This window comes from Schistocerca americana, chromosome 8 (genome assembly GCF_021461395.2).
Source record: "Schistocerca americana isolate TAMUIC-IGC-003095 chromosome 8, iqSchAmer2.1, whole genome shotgun sequence".
Taxonomy (NCBI): Eukaryota; Metazoa; Arthropoda; class Insecta; order Orthoptera; family Acrididae; genus Schistocerca; species Schistocerca americana.
Genome location: NC_060126.1, coordinates 46811983 through 46827999, shown reverse-complemented (window position 1 = coordinate 46827999; position 16017 = coordinate 46811983). Strand labels below are relative to the sequence as shown.

The 16017-nt window shown below is 38.0% G+C and overlaps 1 protein-coding gene across 2 annotated transcripts in view; it reads right to left on the bottom strand.

The window, feature by feature from the left end:
- Positions 1-2352: 2352 nt before the first annotated feature.
- The window catches only part of LOC124625773 (protein transport protein Sec24A), a 144467-nt gene continuing 130802 nt past the window's right edge, over positions 2353-16017 (bottom strand). For both annotated transcript variants that reach the window (XM_047149213.1, XM_047149214.1), the window contains exons 20-21: positions 4931-5034; positions 2353-3840 (exon numbers count right to left, since the gene is read on the bottom strand). In XM_047149213.1, coding sequence (XP_047005169.1) covers positions 3729-3840; positions 4931-5034 — 216 coding nt within the window. In that variant the 3' untranslated portion in view covers positions 2353-3728. The remainder of the gene's footprint in view (positions 3841-4930; positions 5035-16017) is intronic.

Sequence of the window (16017 nt, the reverse complement as noted above, 5' to 3'; positions counted from 1 at the left end):
AAACCTGGAGTACATTGGCCAAGCATTGTTGGACTGTTCTTCTTTGTGGAACAAACAGTGAATGGATCAGTGTATCTGGACATGTTGGAGCAGATACAAGACTTGCAACCCAACATCATTTTTCAACAAGATGGAGCTCTGCCCCATTGGTCAACAGCTGTTCGCAAGTTCCTGGATAGGGAATTTCCCAATCGTTGGTTCAGACCCATTGCCTCGCCACCACGTTCACCCGAAATTACATTGCTTGATTTCTTCATGTGGAGATTTGTGAAGGACCACGTGTGTGCGACCAAAGTGGATGATATTCCTACACTGTGACAACATAACACTAATGCGATTGCAACAATAACAGAGGAAATGTTACGAAGAACTTGGCAAGAAATTGAATATAGACTCCATATTCTTCGTGCTACAAATAGTTCACATGTAGAGGAGTATTGATGATAAATAAATAAATTCTTTGAGATGCTCTACAATGTGGTGCATTTTTCACTGTTGTATCTACTGTGTTTTTTTCCTGGGCCTTTGAAATCAGGGAGGTTTGTGTGGGACACTCTGTATTATGCATATTTTAAAAATTTGTATTAAAAAAATGCTATGTTGCATCAAAATTTGGAAATAATTGGTGAATATCTTTCGGGGATTTAAGATTCTGAACACAAACATGCTTACATTTTTATTTATATAGAAGACTAAGCATCTGGAATGTGTATTTTAGAAACTTTGTGTTACTATGTAGGTTCTGAAATTTGTTTTGGTGTGGTACAGTTTGAAAATTTCTGGTAAATACAGTGACACTTTTTCACTGTTTTTCCTCTGATGAACACTATACAACATTTTAATGGATTCTTCCCTCTAAATTCCTTTAGATATTCAGTAGTACAATAGCCTGGTTTGGCAAAGAAATCTTCAAAAATTTTGAGTAAACAGAGATCCCGTTGGTTTGATTTTCTTCAATTCATCATTTTGTGCTGTCTGTGAATTGAGTAAACCATGAAATCAATGCTGTCCTTTCACTGACTGTTGTTTCACAAAATGATTGATGCTCGAATACAGCTGCTCTTGCTCTAGTGCAACTGTATCAAATCTTGTTTTATTATTTGCAACGTCAAAATAACCAAAGCGACATAAGATTTGCATCACAGTCTGTAGCTTCAGTGTATTCTCGTCAGTTTTGTGACACACATGTGCATCACAGTAATTTTATGGAACAAAGTCTACATTTTTTGGAATATGTGGTGCTGAATCAGAAGGTGTATCTGATTTGTACTAATGTTCTTTTGTGATATGTTTGCAGCCAATTTTGTTGGTCATGGTGCATCAACACTACTTGTTGAACTTTGCGCTCTATTTTCATCACCAGAAACTTTGTCTCATAAAATTTAGGATAAAAACTGCTGTTAATGTCTGAATCATAACTAAATTTATCAACTACTATTCAAAATTCAAATTAAAGGATTTTAAATGCCACTTATTCACAAAGCTAATACTATCAAGAAATCATTTCACAACTGATCAATGAAAATTTCAGACTACTGTATCACAAAACAGACAACACACACAGGGAAAAACAGCACGGCAGAAAGCCATGTATTTGTAACATGTGCTGAAGTGCATAACCGTACTACACTGACTTGTATGGGTTCTCTAACTATCAAAGGACGCAAGGGCCAGACGGCAGCGTGACAAGCCAGACTTGTCAAATAATAATAATAATAATAATAATAATAATGTGTTTTTTGTCATATAATGTTTGAGTGACCAGCAGTATGCCATACTGGTGCATAATGAATACATTTCATACACCTGCAACGAAGTAAGGAACCACCAACTAATGGCAACTGGTGACTTTTAGACTCAACACAAAGATGATAACTGAAAGGCCGAATTCCTTATGGTGGACTGCATACAACATCTTTAAATATGAAGGACTAACAAATCCAAACAGTAAGTATCCATAATTGAGGTAAGATGAGACAAAGGCTTCATAATACTTTTGAAGGTATGTCTTACCTACGTGCAATGACATGTTACTAACACTTTCAAAATTTCAAAAGTTGGAGCATCTACTAACCACAGCACACACTCTTCACACAACACCTTCTACAGACCTTCATGTTACCACTTCACATTTCTCTCGTTGCAGATCTTCATTTTGTTGTAAGTGAAGTGCAGAGAACACAACATTCCTATCAAGTGAAAAATATAACAGACCTTCCTAGAACTATCACACACAGTACGTCACTCTTTTCAAATATACTGTTCCCAGCTTTTCTTCATCCTCATAGTCCACATAACTAAATTAAATGATGTTCCTGGTCATTATTTAAAATCAGTAACTGATAATTCATGTTTAAAGAATAAGTGATAATTTAATTTATTATAGCCAATTTTTGATTTTGTAATGGCATGTGGACAATCCAGTAACAAAATCCACAGATCAACAGTTTTATATAACTCTGGTCATTACATTACTCCCCTGATAGTGAACCATAAGTAGAATATAAAAAAGCTTCTGACCAGTTCAGTTTTGTAGTACAATATCTGATACAAATTTTATAATAATCACAATATATTACATTCAAACTCTTCTTAAAACATGTCAAACATGAAAGAATAACTAAAAAACATCCCAACCAGGCAAAAAATGAAAATCTTTTGTGAGGAATTATATAACAAACACAATCTTTTGAAGAGGTGATAAAATTCTGGACCCAAAACAGTCTACCACGGTATTCAATACAGATAATACAACCCAGAGTGATTCAAAAAATGCCACTGTACAATGCATTAAAAAAATTTCAACACAGTATACTGTAAAAGGTTTGCAGCAAGTGGACACACAGGACTTCACACCAATAAAAGGTAGTAAATTAGTCTATATGTGACTAGAATAAAAAAATTGATCTTTTCTTCCTTTAAAAACTATATCCTCTGTTAAGATGTATGAGCTCCAAAGAAATATGAGACATACGAACTGGGAGATTAACCGGACGCTGCTTCCAGATTTGACATGAAACTTTCTATCCATTTTCATTTCTACCATTTACACAACAATTATTTAACAAAGTACAAACAGCAAAAACATCTACATTTAACAAAATTATATATATATATATATATTCTACAGTTAAACAAAGTCTGTCCCTGCCCTAAAAGTATCATTCTTTACAGACAAACACATTCATAAATATTCACCACATTGTACACTATAGTCTTTTCCTTCACTCAGAAAAAACAAGAATCAGACTACATAAACTCTTTGGGCAAAAGAGAATCTCAGGCATCACAACACCATAGTCATTTAAGTTTTTAAAGCTGAAGAATTTTTTTCCATTTGCTTCTGAAATGTTCCCTAGTTAGCTGATGATATCTTCACTGAGTCAAGAACAGCTCAAGAATATTCACTTTTTTAAATATCAGATATGAAGAAACAGAATGGCAAAAATGTTGTCACTGTATGTGCACTTTGCTATCAAGTGGTTTAATAGAGCACAAACAACAGAAAAAGCCAAGATGGCCCACAACTTAAAGAAACTGCAGCAAATTCCTATACTGTAATCATGTTTCATCTGTATCCGAACGAGTGCGCAGCACGAGTAATTGTCCATGAACTCAAAAACTTTAATGCACAACACATTATACACAATGCATAAATCTGATGTTTAGAGCCTTGCTAACAAGTGTCAGCTGTTTAATGTTGTGAATGTGCTGTGTTCTGTATAGGATCACTTTATGTTTGACTTCAGGTGTTGCAGGAACTCGTAGTAAGATAACGCCGATTCTGTACGGTCCTCTATGAGTCGTTCTAGAAACTTCCCACGGCGAGGGCTGTCGTCTCTGTAACACACAACATGACAAAATATTAACTGTGTAAGAAAATACTACTAAATCTAGACTGGTGAAGAAAGACTTTTAAAGTAGTAGCAGAAAGGGGAAAATGTGTGGGATGTATGGAGAAGGACATGGGTCTTTTATCTACTTCCTCTCAGAAATGAATGTTCTGCTCTGGTATGCAAAACACAATTACCTTGAAGATCACAATATGGTTCACTGGATGGCTCTGATTTTACCACTGTTCTTGCAGACCAACATTTTCAGCCTCTTAAACATATCCCAGATATCCACATCTAAAACCCGAATAACTTTCCCTAAAATTTCTCCGTTGTTTCTGTGCATGGTCACTTTATGATCCACATGTCTACTAATAACACCTTCCAACATGTTAATGTTTTCCCAAACATGACTTTGCTGCCATCAAACTCAAGTTATAGGCAATTGCTTCTCATTTAAAGGACGGAAAACCTATACGCCGGCAGCACAGTCATGGGCACTCCTGTGCTACAATAGTCATAGTATATCTACAACAATCTTTCCTATCCATCAAAATCCAAATTTTATTATGTCGTACGAATTTATCGATGACACCTTCATGATCTCAACCAATGCTGACATGCTGCTTCCTTAATTCTTTCAGAAATCATTACAGATCAAAATAATCCCCGCCCCCTTCCACATTCACCCCTCTTGCAATCTCTCTCTCTCTCTCTCTCTCTCTCTCTCTCTCTCTCTCTCTCTCTCTCTCCCCCCCCCCCCTCCCCTCCACACGCACACACACACACACACACACACACACACACACACACACACACACACACACTCACTTTGTTTCCACCTGGGACAATGGATAACACTGACCAAATAATTCCAATCCCCAAGCTATTAAAAAAGCTTTAACTAATTACCAATTGGGAACCCCTCTCCCAATTACCACATTACCAGCTAGCCTACACATAGGCTGAAAAGAACCCAACTCTATGTAATGGACCAGATCTCAAACAGCCAGCTTTACTACTTGGAGCAGAGACTCAGAAGTACAACATATTTCACATGACAAAACATATGTAACATGATTTCCTCACTTTATTACCTTATAACTTCTAAAGTTGCAGGTACCGGCTTCTCCGACTGAAGATGGTTAATAAATCTACGTAGCCTTCCAGATTCTATCGTTTCAAGCTCTGGTAGCTCATACTGTAACATTAAAACAATAACAATGAAAATAATGCAAATATATTATTATTATGGCCATTCAGAAAATAAAAATTGTGAGTTTATCTGTAAAAGAAATGTTAACAAAGTGAAACTTTAAAACACAGGTCTTATTTTTTACACTACCTACACTATTACAGACACACATATCACAACAAGTAAGTTCCTCATTTCCATTGTTGTATTCATTAGCCTATTAGTTAATTCCAGTGTTATACCCATCTGAACCCAATGGTTGTATCACAAAATTATGTTAAGAGCAGTGCTCTGTAGTGAAGCATTCAGGGAACAACTCTCAGGGTAAATTACATAGTAGTAGTTAGAATAGTAGGCATAAGAATTTCTTTTGTAGCTATCTCACTTATCAATAACAATGTTTCAGTAATGTATTGGGGAAAAAAACTGCTTTTATGAGTGTGTGAAGCTTTGGCTATTTATCACTGTGACCAGAAACGAGGAACAACCTAACTGCCCTTCCCAAAGTGGTATTGACCATCCACCAGATCTATGCAATATCGAGGTCCATTTTTATGCCACAAAGATCAATGTACAGTATTTGTCTGGTACCGCCACCCAAGCACATCTCAATCCAGTCCTGTCACATGCTTATCCTATCCCACTACAGGTGAGGCCACCTCTGAAAGTAGCCGTGCCATGTGCTAGCTCTGCTGCAATTTCTGCAAAGTATTTTGTATGTGCCTGACCACCTGTCAACTGTCGTCCTAAATCCATGGCCACCACCAAACTGTGGTGGAGAGTAGAGTTAACCATCCAGTGGTGGAACATAGTGCCGAGCACAACATGATGACTTCAATGGCTGCTTCACAACCTACACCACCTTGATACTCACGGCGATCCCTTGCAACACATCATTCAATACTGCAATCCTTCTGGCCTCAATCTCTGCTAGTCCCTGATCTGCTCCCATTCCTACCCTTGTCCTCGGTCCTCAATTCACTCAACCTAGAAATACACGCTCTACCACGAATTTTTCCTTTCCTCTGTTCTGTTCTGCCTCCTCCTTCTCAATTCACTCCTCCACATCCATTGTCTTTGTGCACTACACTAATTCAATGGTGCCAGTGTCCGTATGTTCGTTTCCTATCTTGTGCATCTGCTGCCTACCCATTCCACATCATGCATCTACTGCATCTAATTTCTAGTCATCAGACACACTTTCCTAATTCTCCCACCCACCTCCCACTATCACCCTCCCCCCTCCCCCCCCCCCCCCCCACCTCCCCACTATCTGACAAGATTTCACCCCAGTTAAACTCCAGAGCTATAGCGCTGGCACTAAGTACGAGGTGTGATAAAAAAGTATCCGGAATTTTTGTTTCTCTTGAAGGTTCTTTATTCATCAACATCAACTTTGTCACCTTCAAAATAATCCCCCCTCAGTTATAATACACTTGTGCCAGCTCTTTTTCCAATCTCAGAAGCACTTCTGGAACTAATTTTTTGTCATGGTGTTCAGCTCCTTCAATGAATCTCTCTATCTCACCAACAGTGACAAAATAATGTCCTTTCATGGTTCTCTTCAGACGCAGGAATAGAAAGAAGCAGCAGGGGCCCCATATCCAGCGAATGTGGTTGCCGAGGCGAAATGACAGTTTTGATTTTTGCCAAAAACTCAAAAAATCATGAACAAGCATTGAGGTGTGAGCAGGAGCATTATTGTGATGCAAGTTCCACGAGTGGTTTGACCACAATTCTGGTTGTTTTCTTCAGATTGCTTCAAGCAAATGGTGCTAACTTCCAGGTAGTATTCCTTATTGACCATATGACTATAAGGCAGAAACTCATGATGCACTATCCCATTGTAATTGAGGAAAACAGTGAGAAGAACCTTCACACGTGATCAGATTTGCTGACAGTTTCCACTGGGAAGATTGCACCCTGGTTTTGATGTCATACGTACATACCTATGTTTCATCGACTATTATAACCTTCTTTAGAAGTTCTGGATCATTGTCTACTTCATTCAGCAATTCCTGAGTGCTGTCTACACGATGTTATTTTTGGTCAAAATTCAACAATTTTGGAATGAACTTTGCTGCTATAAGTTCCATGCCCAAAACATCCACTAAAATGGGTTGACGTGAGCCAAAAGACAATGCCGACATCATTAACAACCTTTCTCATACTGATTTGGTGATTTTCCAGGACCATTTTCATTGTCTTCAGTGTTTTATGTGCTAGTGCATCCAGGGCAGTTACCTTCAATGTCTTCTCGGCTCTCTTTGAAATGTTTATACCACTTGTAAACTCATATCTTACTCATAGTGGATATACCAAAAGCCACAGTCAACATTTTACATGTGGTGCTATATTTTAATAAATTTTTCAAGCAAAATTTAATGCACATTCTTTGATCAATCTTTTTTAAAAGTCAAAATTCTCTTAGCACTCTAAACCATGAGTAGCCTTTTCAACTGTCAACAGTAAAGTCAACTGAGCTGAAAATGCCAACATACATCACGAAAAAGTGTACCAACAAGATTTCACAAAAATGTGTGTCAACAGGATTTAAAAAAATTGAAAATCAGGTGTATAATCCCACAAAATTAAAAATTTCCTGTTACATTTTCATCGCACCTTGTAGTCTGCTGGCACAATGTAGTCATGTAGGTGTGCATATGTGGAGAGGGGGGCACACCCTAGCTCAGAAAAGGAGTCGCCTGAAAGCTAGCCGAGTTTCCAGTATTGTTTGTGTGTCTTTCAATTAATCAAAGCCTCTACTATTTGATTAAGGGACTGCTAACTGGCTTTGCAGTACGTCTTCAAGGTTATTCACAAAACTATTTCAAAATGTCCATAATAAGTTCTGTGCAATTCACTAAATGTCTCTAATATACCCTTACATTTTCAGCTTATCCAAATATTATTCCTATACGGCTAGGCCCCTCAAGTTGGAGTCAGAAAAGAAACAATTGAACACACTGCTCTGGTTGAGCAGCATGCGTGCTACGTGGGGATTGATGTATCACTTCCACATTTTAGGAGGATTTAACAAAGTAGCCCATTTGTTGTGGAAACTTTTTTACCCAATTTCTTCAATAGAAATCCAACACTGTTTTTGCCATTTTAGTTAAATAGGAAAAAGGAGAGTTATTCAATTTATTACAAATGGAAAGCAGAAAACTGTGAATGTTCTACAGTATTAATTTGCATCCGAGTAACTGTTTCCAATAATTACCTATATTTTAAGATAATTGAGGAAATACATAGAGCAAACTAAGTTTTAAACAATCCACCAGAAAAGTAAAGTTACACAATTAACTTTTCGTGTCTGTTGCTTGAGGCTTTTCCGACAGACTAGTCATACAAATGGTTTTCGGTTGAGATGTTTGACATCATTCCTAAAGCCCCACAATATTTCATCAGCGCAACTGACCAACACTCTCTGATGAGACGAACATGTTTGTCGCACATGGTGTTGATCAGTTGCATCAAAGAAATATTGTGGTAACTTCACGATAACATCCAACATCTCCCCTGAGGACCATTTGTTCAGTTTTCTGTTTGTTTGCTGTACACACTGACATCGCTGTGCAACACTACCACAGCATGCCACTAGAGGAGCCAGGACAAAATGGTGCTACCCGTCTCCATCTTATCAATGTGCAGCACCATTTTGTTGTGGCAGCACACCACGGTACTGTGGCAGTGTGAATGTGTACTATTACTGCTGATGAGCCCCTACAAACAAACAAACAAACAACTATGTAACTTTATTGTGATACTTGGAAGAGCCTGACATGACAAAATTACTCCACCTCGTAGGTAAGATATATGACACAGGCAAAATATCTGTAGACTTTGAGTACAATATAGTAATTCTGATTCCAAAGAATGCAAGTGCTGACGGGTGTAAACACTACCGACTGTCAGTTTCACCCAAGTTATTCTTGACAGGAGAGAATACCCCACCACATATGCATTTCATCAGCTTAATAAGGCTGAGCAAAATTATTCTACCACTGTAAAGGAAATGTTGAGACAAATACGTAGTATTTCTTATTTCAGATGGTATCCATAAGGATTTAAGTTCACAACGATTACTGATCATGCAGCTTTAAAACAGCTACTAGGGCTGTAAGATCCTTTGAATCTAAATGAATTTCAGTATGATGTAATCCTCAAACCATCTGTTAAACACGTAAATGCTGACACAGTTAGTAGGAAGACTGGGTCACTGCAAGTCTCTGGGTTTGATGTTAAAGATCTAAATAAAATCAGTAAGAGTGCCAGGTGTATCACAAATAGCCACAGTGTCATATAAGATGGGATATTGTGTACAACCAAGTGTGGACCACTTGTGATACTTTAAGCAACTTTGCGGACGGAAGTATTACGGCAAGTAAATGATTATATGTTATTGGACCATAGGAGTGAGAGAATAATGGATAGAAGAGTACCAGAAAGGTTCTGGTGGAGGATACAACGCGCTGATGTTCAGCAGTATGTCAAGAACAGTATTCCATGTGTACAATGTGCCGATTTATGTCACCAACAGATACAATTACAAAGACTACTAGAGTCCGACTCAGCATCTCAAATGATAGAAGCCAATACTTTGGGGCTGCTTCACATCAGTCAATGAGGTAACACGTATGTATTAACAATTATTGATCATTTCTCAACGTATTTAATAACGGTAGCAACACCAGATCAGAAAGTGAGCACAGTAGTTCACGCTATGGTAAATCATTGGATGCTGAAATTTGGGGTACTTCGAATGATTATTACAGAATAAGGGGCAAATTTCATGTCTGATGTCATTAAGCAGTTGTGCCGGTTACTGAAAGTTAAGAAATTATGTACGAGTGCACTCCACCCACATTCAACATGGTATGGAAAGAGTTCATAGGACTACATCAAAGATGCTAAGCCATTATGTGAATTCTGAACACCTAGACTGGGACAAATATTTAGATTTTGTAGTTATTGCCTACAATTCAAAAACTCATACAGGAAAAGGGTTATCAGCTTACAAGAAAGAAGGTGAACACATCAAGGTATTTGCAAAAACTAAAGAGTGTCTGGCAAAAGATAAAAACGGGCCAACAAGAAAGTTATGATTACCAGGATGAACTTCAGTAGTTCATATCTGTAATATTAAACCTTTTTGTGGGGATACAGATTCCTTTCCTCAAGTACCAGGCAAAATGCCAAGTACTAGAATTAAGAAGCAAAAGAGTAAATAAATATCACAGAATAGGCTGTACAGGTTGGGACAAAGGCAAACATAGTCTGAAATGTAAAAATACATAAGTAATGGTAGGATTTTTTCTTTGTATTCACTGATCCATGTAATGTACTTAGGAATGTAAGTATTTTTTGTTGTATTCCCATTTTTTTAAAGGAGAGAAGTAGTATATGTAAAATATTTTCTGTAGGTGATTGTGAGGATGATGCTTAGATGGAGTTTAGTGAGTGTTACAATGTTGCTCATCTTCAGAGCAGAAGAAATTGTCAACCAGCCTTTGCTGGATGGGGTTTTGTTCCACAGCAGCTGGATGTAGTCCTCACGAAATACAGTTGGTCATTGAGACTGACTTTCGACATCTGGGAGGTAAGGAATGTAGTGAAAAAGGTTGCAAGATATGTTCTTACAAGTGCTACAGGAAGCAAAACATGGCAGTATAATAGGGGATAGAGAGCAGCTGCAGCAAATAAATGGTACAATCCCATATTCTCTAGTACAGCGGAAGAGAGGATGGCTGAATGTGGGTGATAAACAGCTAAAAACTGTGTTTGGCACAGCAGTTGACGATATTTCAAGTTTGAATAGTGCAATAGGTCAAGCGCAATAGATCAAGTGCAAGAAGTAGTAAGAGGTACAGAAACAACAGTGGTTTGGCACTCATCATAAATTACAAGTTGAAAGTAAGGATTGTTAAATGTAACCAAAATGATATGTAAAATAACAACTAAATTACAGCAATATCCTAATGATAGAATGATTACCACGAATAAGGACTTAGGTATAATATAGAATCATCCGAAAACATTAGATAGCAAAGTTGGGATAGCTAGGCTAATGAGAGAACTAGCAAACAGTTATAGTAATGTTAGAACAGAACTGGAAAAAATTCAAGAAGCTGTCCACCAAGACCAGAACTGGAAAAAATTCAAGAAGCTGTCCACCATGTTACGCTTAAATATTTAAGCACTGGGGTGTTGACACCCAAGCAGTAAAGGAATTTCCTACAGTACAGCTCTGCAGCACATCAAGCACATCATTACACACACACACACACACACACACACACACACACACACAATCAATCAATCTCTCACACAAAATCAATCACGCAATTCCCAGTAACTAGCTTTAAGTCACAATTTGGATGTTATATGATTCAAACATATTCAGTTGGATGGAGTTTTACTGGCAGATGGATTAAATTCTTGGTTAATGAAGGATTACTTGTGTCTAAACAATGGGAAATGCATGTAGTTCTATCAGTAGAAGACCCTGGTAAGTGTATTATTGAAATTATTACTATTCATCCTGCATGTGTAGTTCAAAAAGATAACCGGTTGTGTAAAGTACACCTATTTCTGGGGAATCCGACAGCACCCGAGTGTAAGAAGGTAGTTATGAAGTTATGAACACATTTTATGAATCAGAAATGATTGGATTTATTCCGTGTACGAGCCGCAACCGGTAATGGTAAACTGTTACAAAAACAAGACTTCTACAGGAACAACCATCACAGGTATTACGGTAATTACTACGATACAATCAACACCGTATTGACAAGAAAATCCCTTCAGAATATTTCCTTTCTAAATTATATGGGAAGAGGAGGGGAGCAAATCCAGGATTTTTCCCGGCTTTCCCAGTTACTAACACACTTATTTCCCAGGTGAAAATACACTTTTTCCATGTTAAATAACAACATACTTTCCTTTGGAGCTGTAAAAGTTACCAATCCTTTGAATGGCAAAGGTTTTATACACCACTGTTAACTTCTTGGCACTTTAGGACACAAAACCCAGAAAAAAACAACGTGTTTTGGAAAGCTCTTCGATGTGTGGTAACATGTACTCTGCACATTTTCATATTGTGAAAGTATAAATACAAATTCCACAAAAATACAACACAGTAGCTTCCAAGGAACTAAAATTGAGATAGCCTTGGTCAGCCTATCATAGCTCATGTCACATGATCTCACTAGCCAATGTCAGCAGATATTCACAGCATAGGACATCTGATACAGTCAGCCAATAGCAATATCACTGTTAAGTAGTGCAAACACACACATGGAAAAAGTTATTGGTTTAAATTGATATACATATAGTATATCGACACAAAAAGCTAAGCTTTCACAGATAATATTGGTCTCTCTTAATGTGTGTCATCCCTTTAAGATACAACAAAAACAAATGTGCTAGTAACATTTTAAATAATGGCACAAATGGTTGGTCCCCTGGGTCTGAAATTTTTCTATGTGGTTGGTGCTCAAAGGGTTAAGTTCTGAATGTTATTTAAGAAATTCTCCATACATTCCCCATGCGCAACATTTGCCTTGACACCCCACACACAAGTGATTTGCCAAGCAATTTTTATCAGTATTATGAATGTCACTGTGTTCTGCTATGGAAAATGAACTGCTATGTTTAGCAACAGCTGCAACTTATTATCTTATCCCCAGGAATACTTGCAAAACATATATTCAAAATAAATAAGAATTATAATTTATTAAATTTGCTCCAAAACACTTTTCTTCGGAACTGTAAGTTACTTTAACATATTACGTTTCTCACTGATGCCAAATAAGTTGTGAACATCTTTCCTGTGTATCAATACAATTCATTTTATGTTTATTACTGCTAAATTCCTTTTCATTCATTGTCTCGTAATTTAACTGCAAGTATTTACATAATTTACTCGGTGTGTCTATAGATAGATTGTCAACAGCAGCACTACTAATTACAGTAAGTATATTATAAACTGTATGAAGAACAGTTAGATTATATGAAATGACAAGGGATTTGAGTATAACTATATAATAGATCTGCCCTGAACATTTTAATTTAAATGTCCTTTTAACATTATTGTAGGTAGATATGTCATTCTATTTAGAACTTAAAAACTTTAACAATATCTATAATTAATTCATAAATAACTCAAAATCGTAAGAGGGAGTCCAATGAATCATGACTATGAACTTATCATTAATTCTATTACTATAGCACAAGCTTCAAAATGCTAATCACTGCAAAATCAGAGGGTGTAATTTGTATTACTTGTTAATATAAATGACAACTCTGGCTTCCTCTTCATTCTCAGAATAGCTTGCAGTCCACGGATAAATAAATTCTAACATAAAATTCTTACTTTACGTGGGTAAAATGAAACGACAAATCTGCACAATCATCCTTAACAAACAGAGAAATGACTCGCTGCCATATTGCCACACGCTGCTGCTAACCAGCCAGGCAGCCATATTGGGTGCACGAATTACATGCAATCCATCGGAATGCCAAGGGTTTCCATGCTACCATCGATCAGTGACTGATTGCTGCGACCTGCCCACACATGTGCAATCTACAAAGCCATTGGCTGCCCACGCAATGGATTGCTGCAATCTGTCGTTCGTGTATGGAGTCCTTTAGAAATGTCAACAGTTGTAACATCACACTGATAAAAGCAGTTACAACGTAATGCATAGTTTTCACTCTAAAACCCCAGACACATTTTGTTTCAGCAGATGCATGTGTGTGCACTGTGTTTCATTGTTGTGAATGCCCCATTTTCTTTGCAGCTACAGTTTTATTTTGGTGTTATTCTTTTGTTTATGTTTTACTGCTGCAGCAGCTGGCTAAAGTAAAATTAATTGTTAAAAATATCAGTGCTTGCCAGTCGAAATTACAAAAATTTAATTGAAAACTAAAACAATGAAAAATTCCCATATTTTCCCGGATTTTTCCCCAGATCAAAAAATTCCCAGATTTCCCAGTTGTCGCGGGGTATATACACTTTTATTATACATTAAAAGCCGTGGTACTACAGGACACAGAGAAGTTAACTGATGCATAAAATAGGCAAATTGCTGTTGATAAAATGTTAAGACATGTTTACAGATGTCCCAGTGAACAAAAGCAGAACACGATTACCACCAGCGTAACAGCCAGTAGTATAATCATAGTACTATATCTTATACCTTTTCCTAAGATGTAAAACAACACAAGCAGAATTAAAAACTACACAAGTTTCCTCTGGAACGGCTTGTACCATGAAGAAAAACAGAAATTTTAACATAGATTAAGTTGGTAAAGAATATTTTAAGTACAGCAAGATTTCATATTAAAGGTTCAGATTTTTTTGTTTTTCCTAGAAATTCAATTCAAGTTTTTTAGAGAAGGGGATTATGTTGTATGTTGCATGCCAACCTTGTACAAAGCAGCAACCTGTTAAAATTTTCTAAGTCCCAAAGAAAACTATCTCACTTACATTACGGCAATGTCAACATTTCCCAGGTGCAAAAAATAACATTTGACCAACTAGAGCGGATCAGGAAAAAACATAACACTGACCCTCCTGGCGAGCCAGACAGCAGACCTTAGCAGAAATGTACCACGTTAGAGCAGCTGGACAAGCTCATATCACCTTTGCTATGCAATGAAAAAAACATTGTTAGTGCAACAACATACCAAGAGCTTTTATGAACGAGATCTCAAACTTATTAAACAAGCATGGCAGAGTGAGAACCGGTGATATCTGCATAATAGGAAGACCTATGTAACGTCGGGGAAACATTAGCCAATACTCTGCACCATAAATATCCCAGCATTTTAGGCCATAAGGCAGTCAGTCAGATGGATTGTACATAACGTTCACATTCGATTCCATGATTACAGTAAAGTGATGTCTGGCACAACTCTGTTGTAGATTTCCTGCACACTATTGAGTAATGATAGCTGCTACTGGAAGAGATGGCTACTCTGCCATAATCACTCGTTGCGTACACCACAGCCTGCCATTGCCACAGATGGGCAGGTCAGGGCGTCTTCCCTATCATCCCGGGTTAGGACATCAGCATTCCTGATAGTTTGGTGGACTGACCAGGGCTACCTGAACAGCAGGCCAAGAGTATCACACTACATGGCAACCATCATCACACTGGTGAACAAGAACAGCAGTGAGCGGCAAGGGACATAGCAGCTCCCAAATTGGTGTGCGTCAGCCCAACACACGCATCGCCTTCACTCACTCACTCACTCACTCACTGCTGCAGCATCGCGGTACGGCCAGTGCTGGAGCCACTGCGGGTGGTGAACTGTCATAACAGCAGCCAGCCAGGAATGGAGAATGTGGTGTCAGCTACACTGAGTGGGCTGAAAGCCGATTAAGGTGCTAATCTGACAGCGATGTCAACAGCGAGTCGTGACACTGATTATAACTTACGGAAATCAATACCGCTAACAATAGGTCACCACCATCCTTCTGAGGAAAACTTGCAGGGAGCAAACTAGGTTCAAATGGCTCTGAGCACTATGGGACTTAACTTCTGAGGTCATCAGTCCCCTAGAACTTAGAACTACTTAAACTTAACTAACCTAAGGACATCACACACATCCATGCCCGAGGCAGGATTCGAACCTGCGACGGTAGCAGTAGCGCGGTTCCAGACTGTAGCGCCTAGAACCGCTCGGCCACCCTGGCCGGCAGCAAACTAGGAGATTGCCTTCTGACACACAATCATCTCTACTTCCACCCTACCAGTCGTTACCTTCTTGCAGTGTATTTCACAAGCATGAAACCAAAATATAACCTTAGTATTGCTAGGTGCAGAGGCTAGGTATCTGCAAATATCTTTCCTCACAACCACACATTTGTTGCTGTTTAAAGCACTAACTTAATTAACTAAAAGTGGGGCCAGAGTCTCTCAGTTTGTAGAACATGGTGACAACAAACATTAAGTACCCCGGGAGATACAACATAACAGA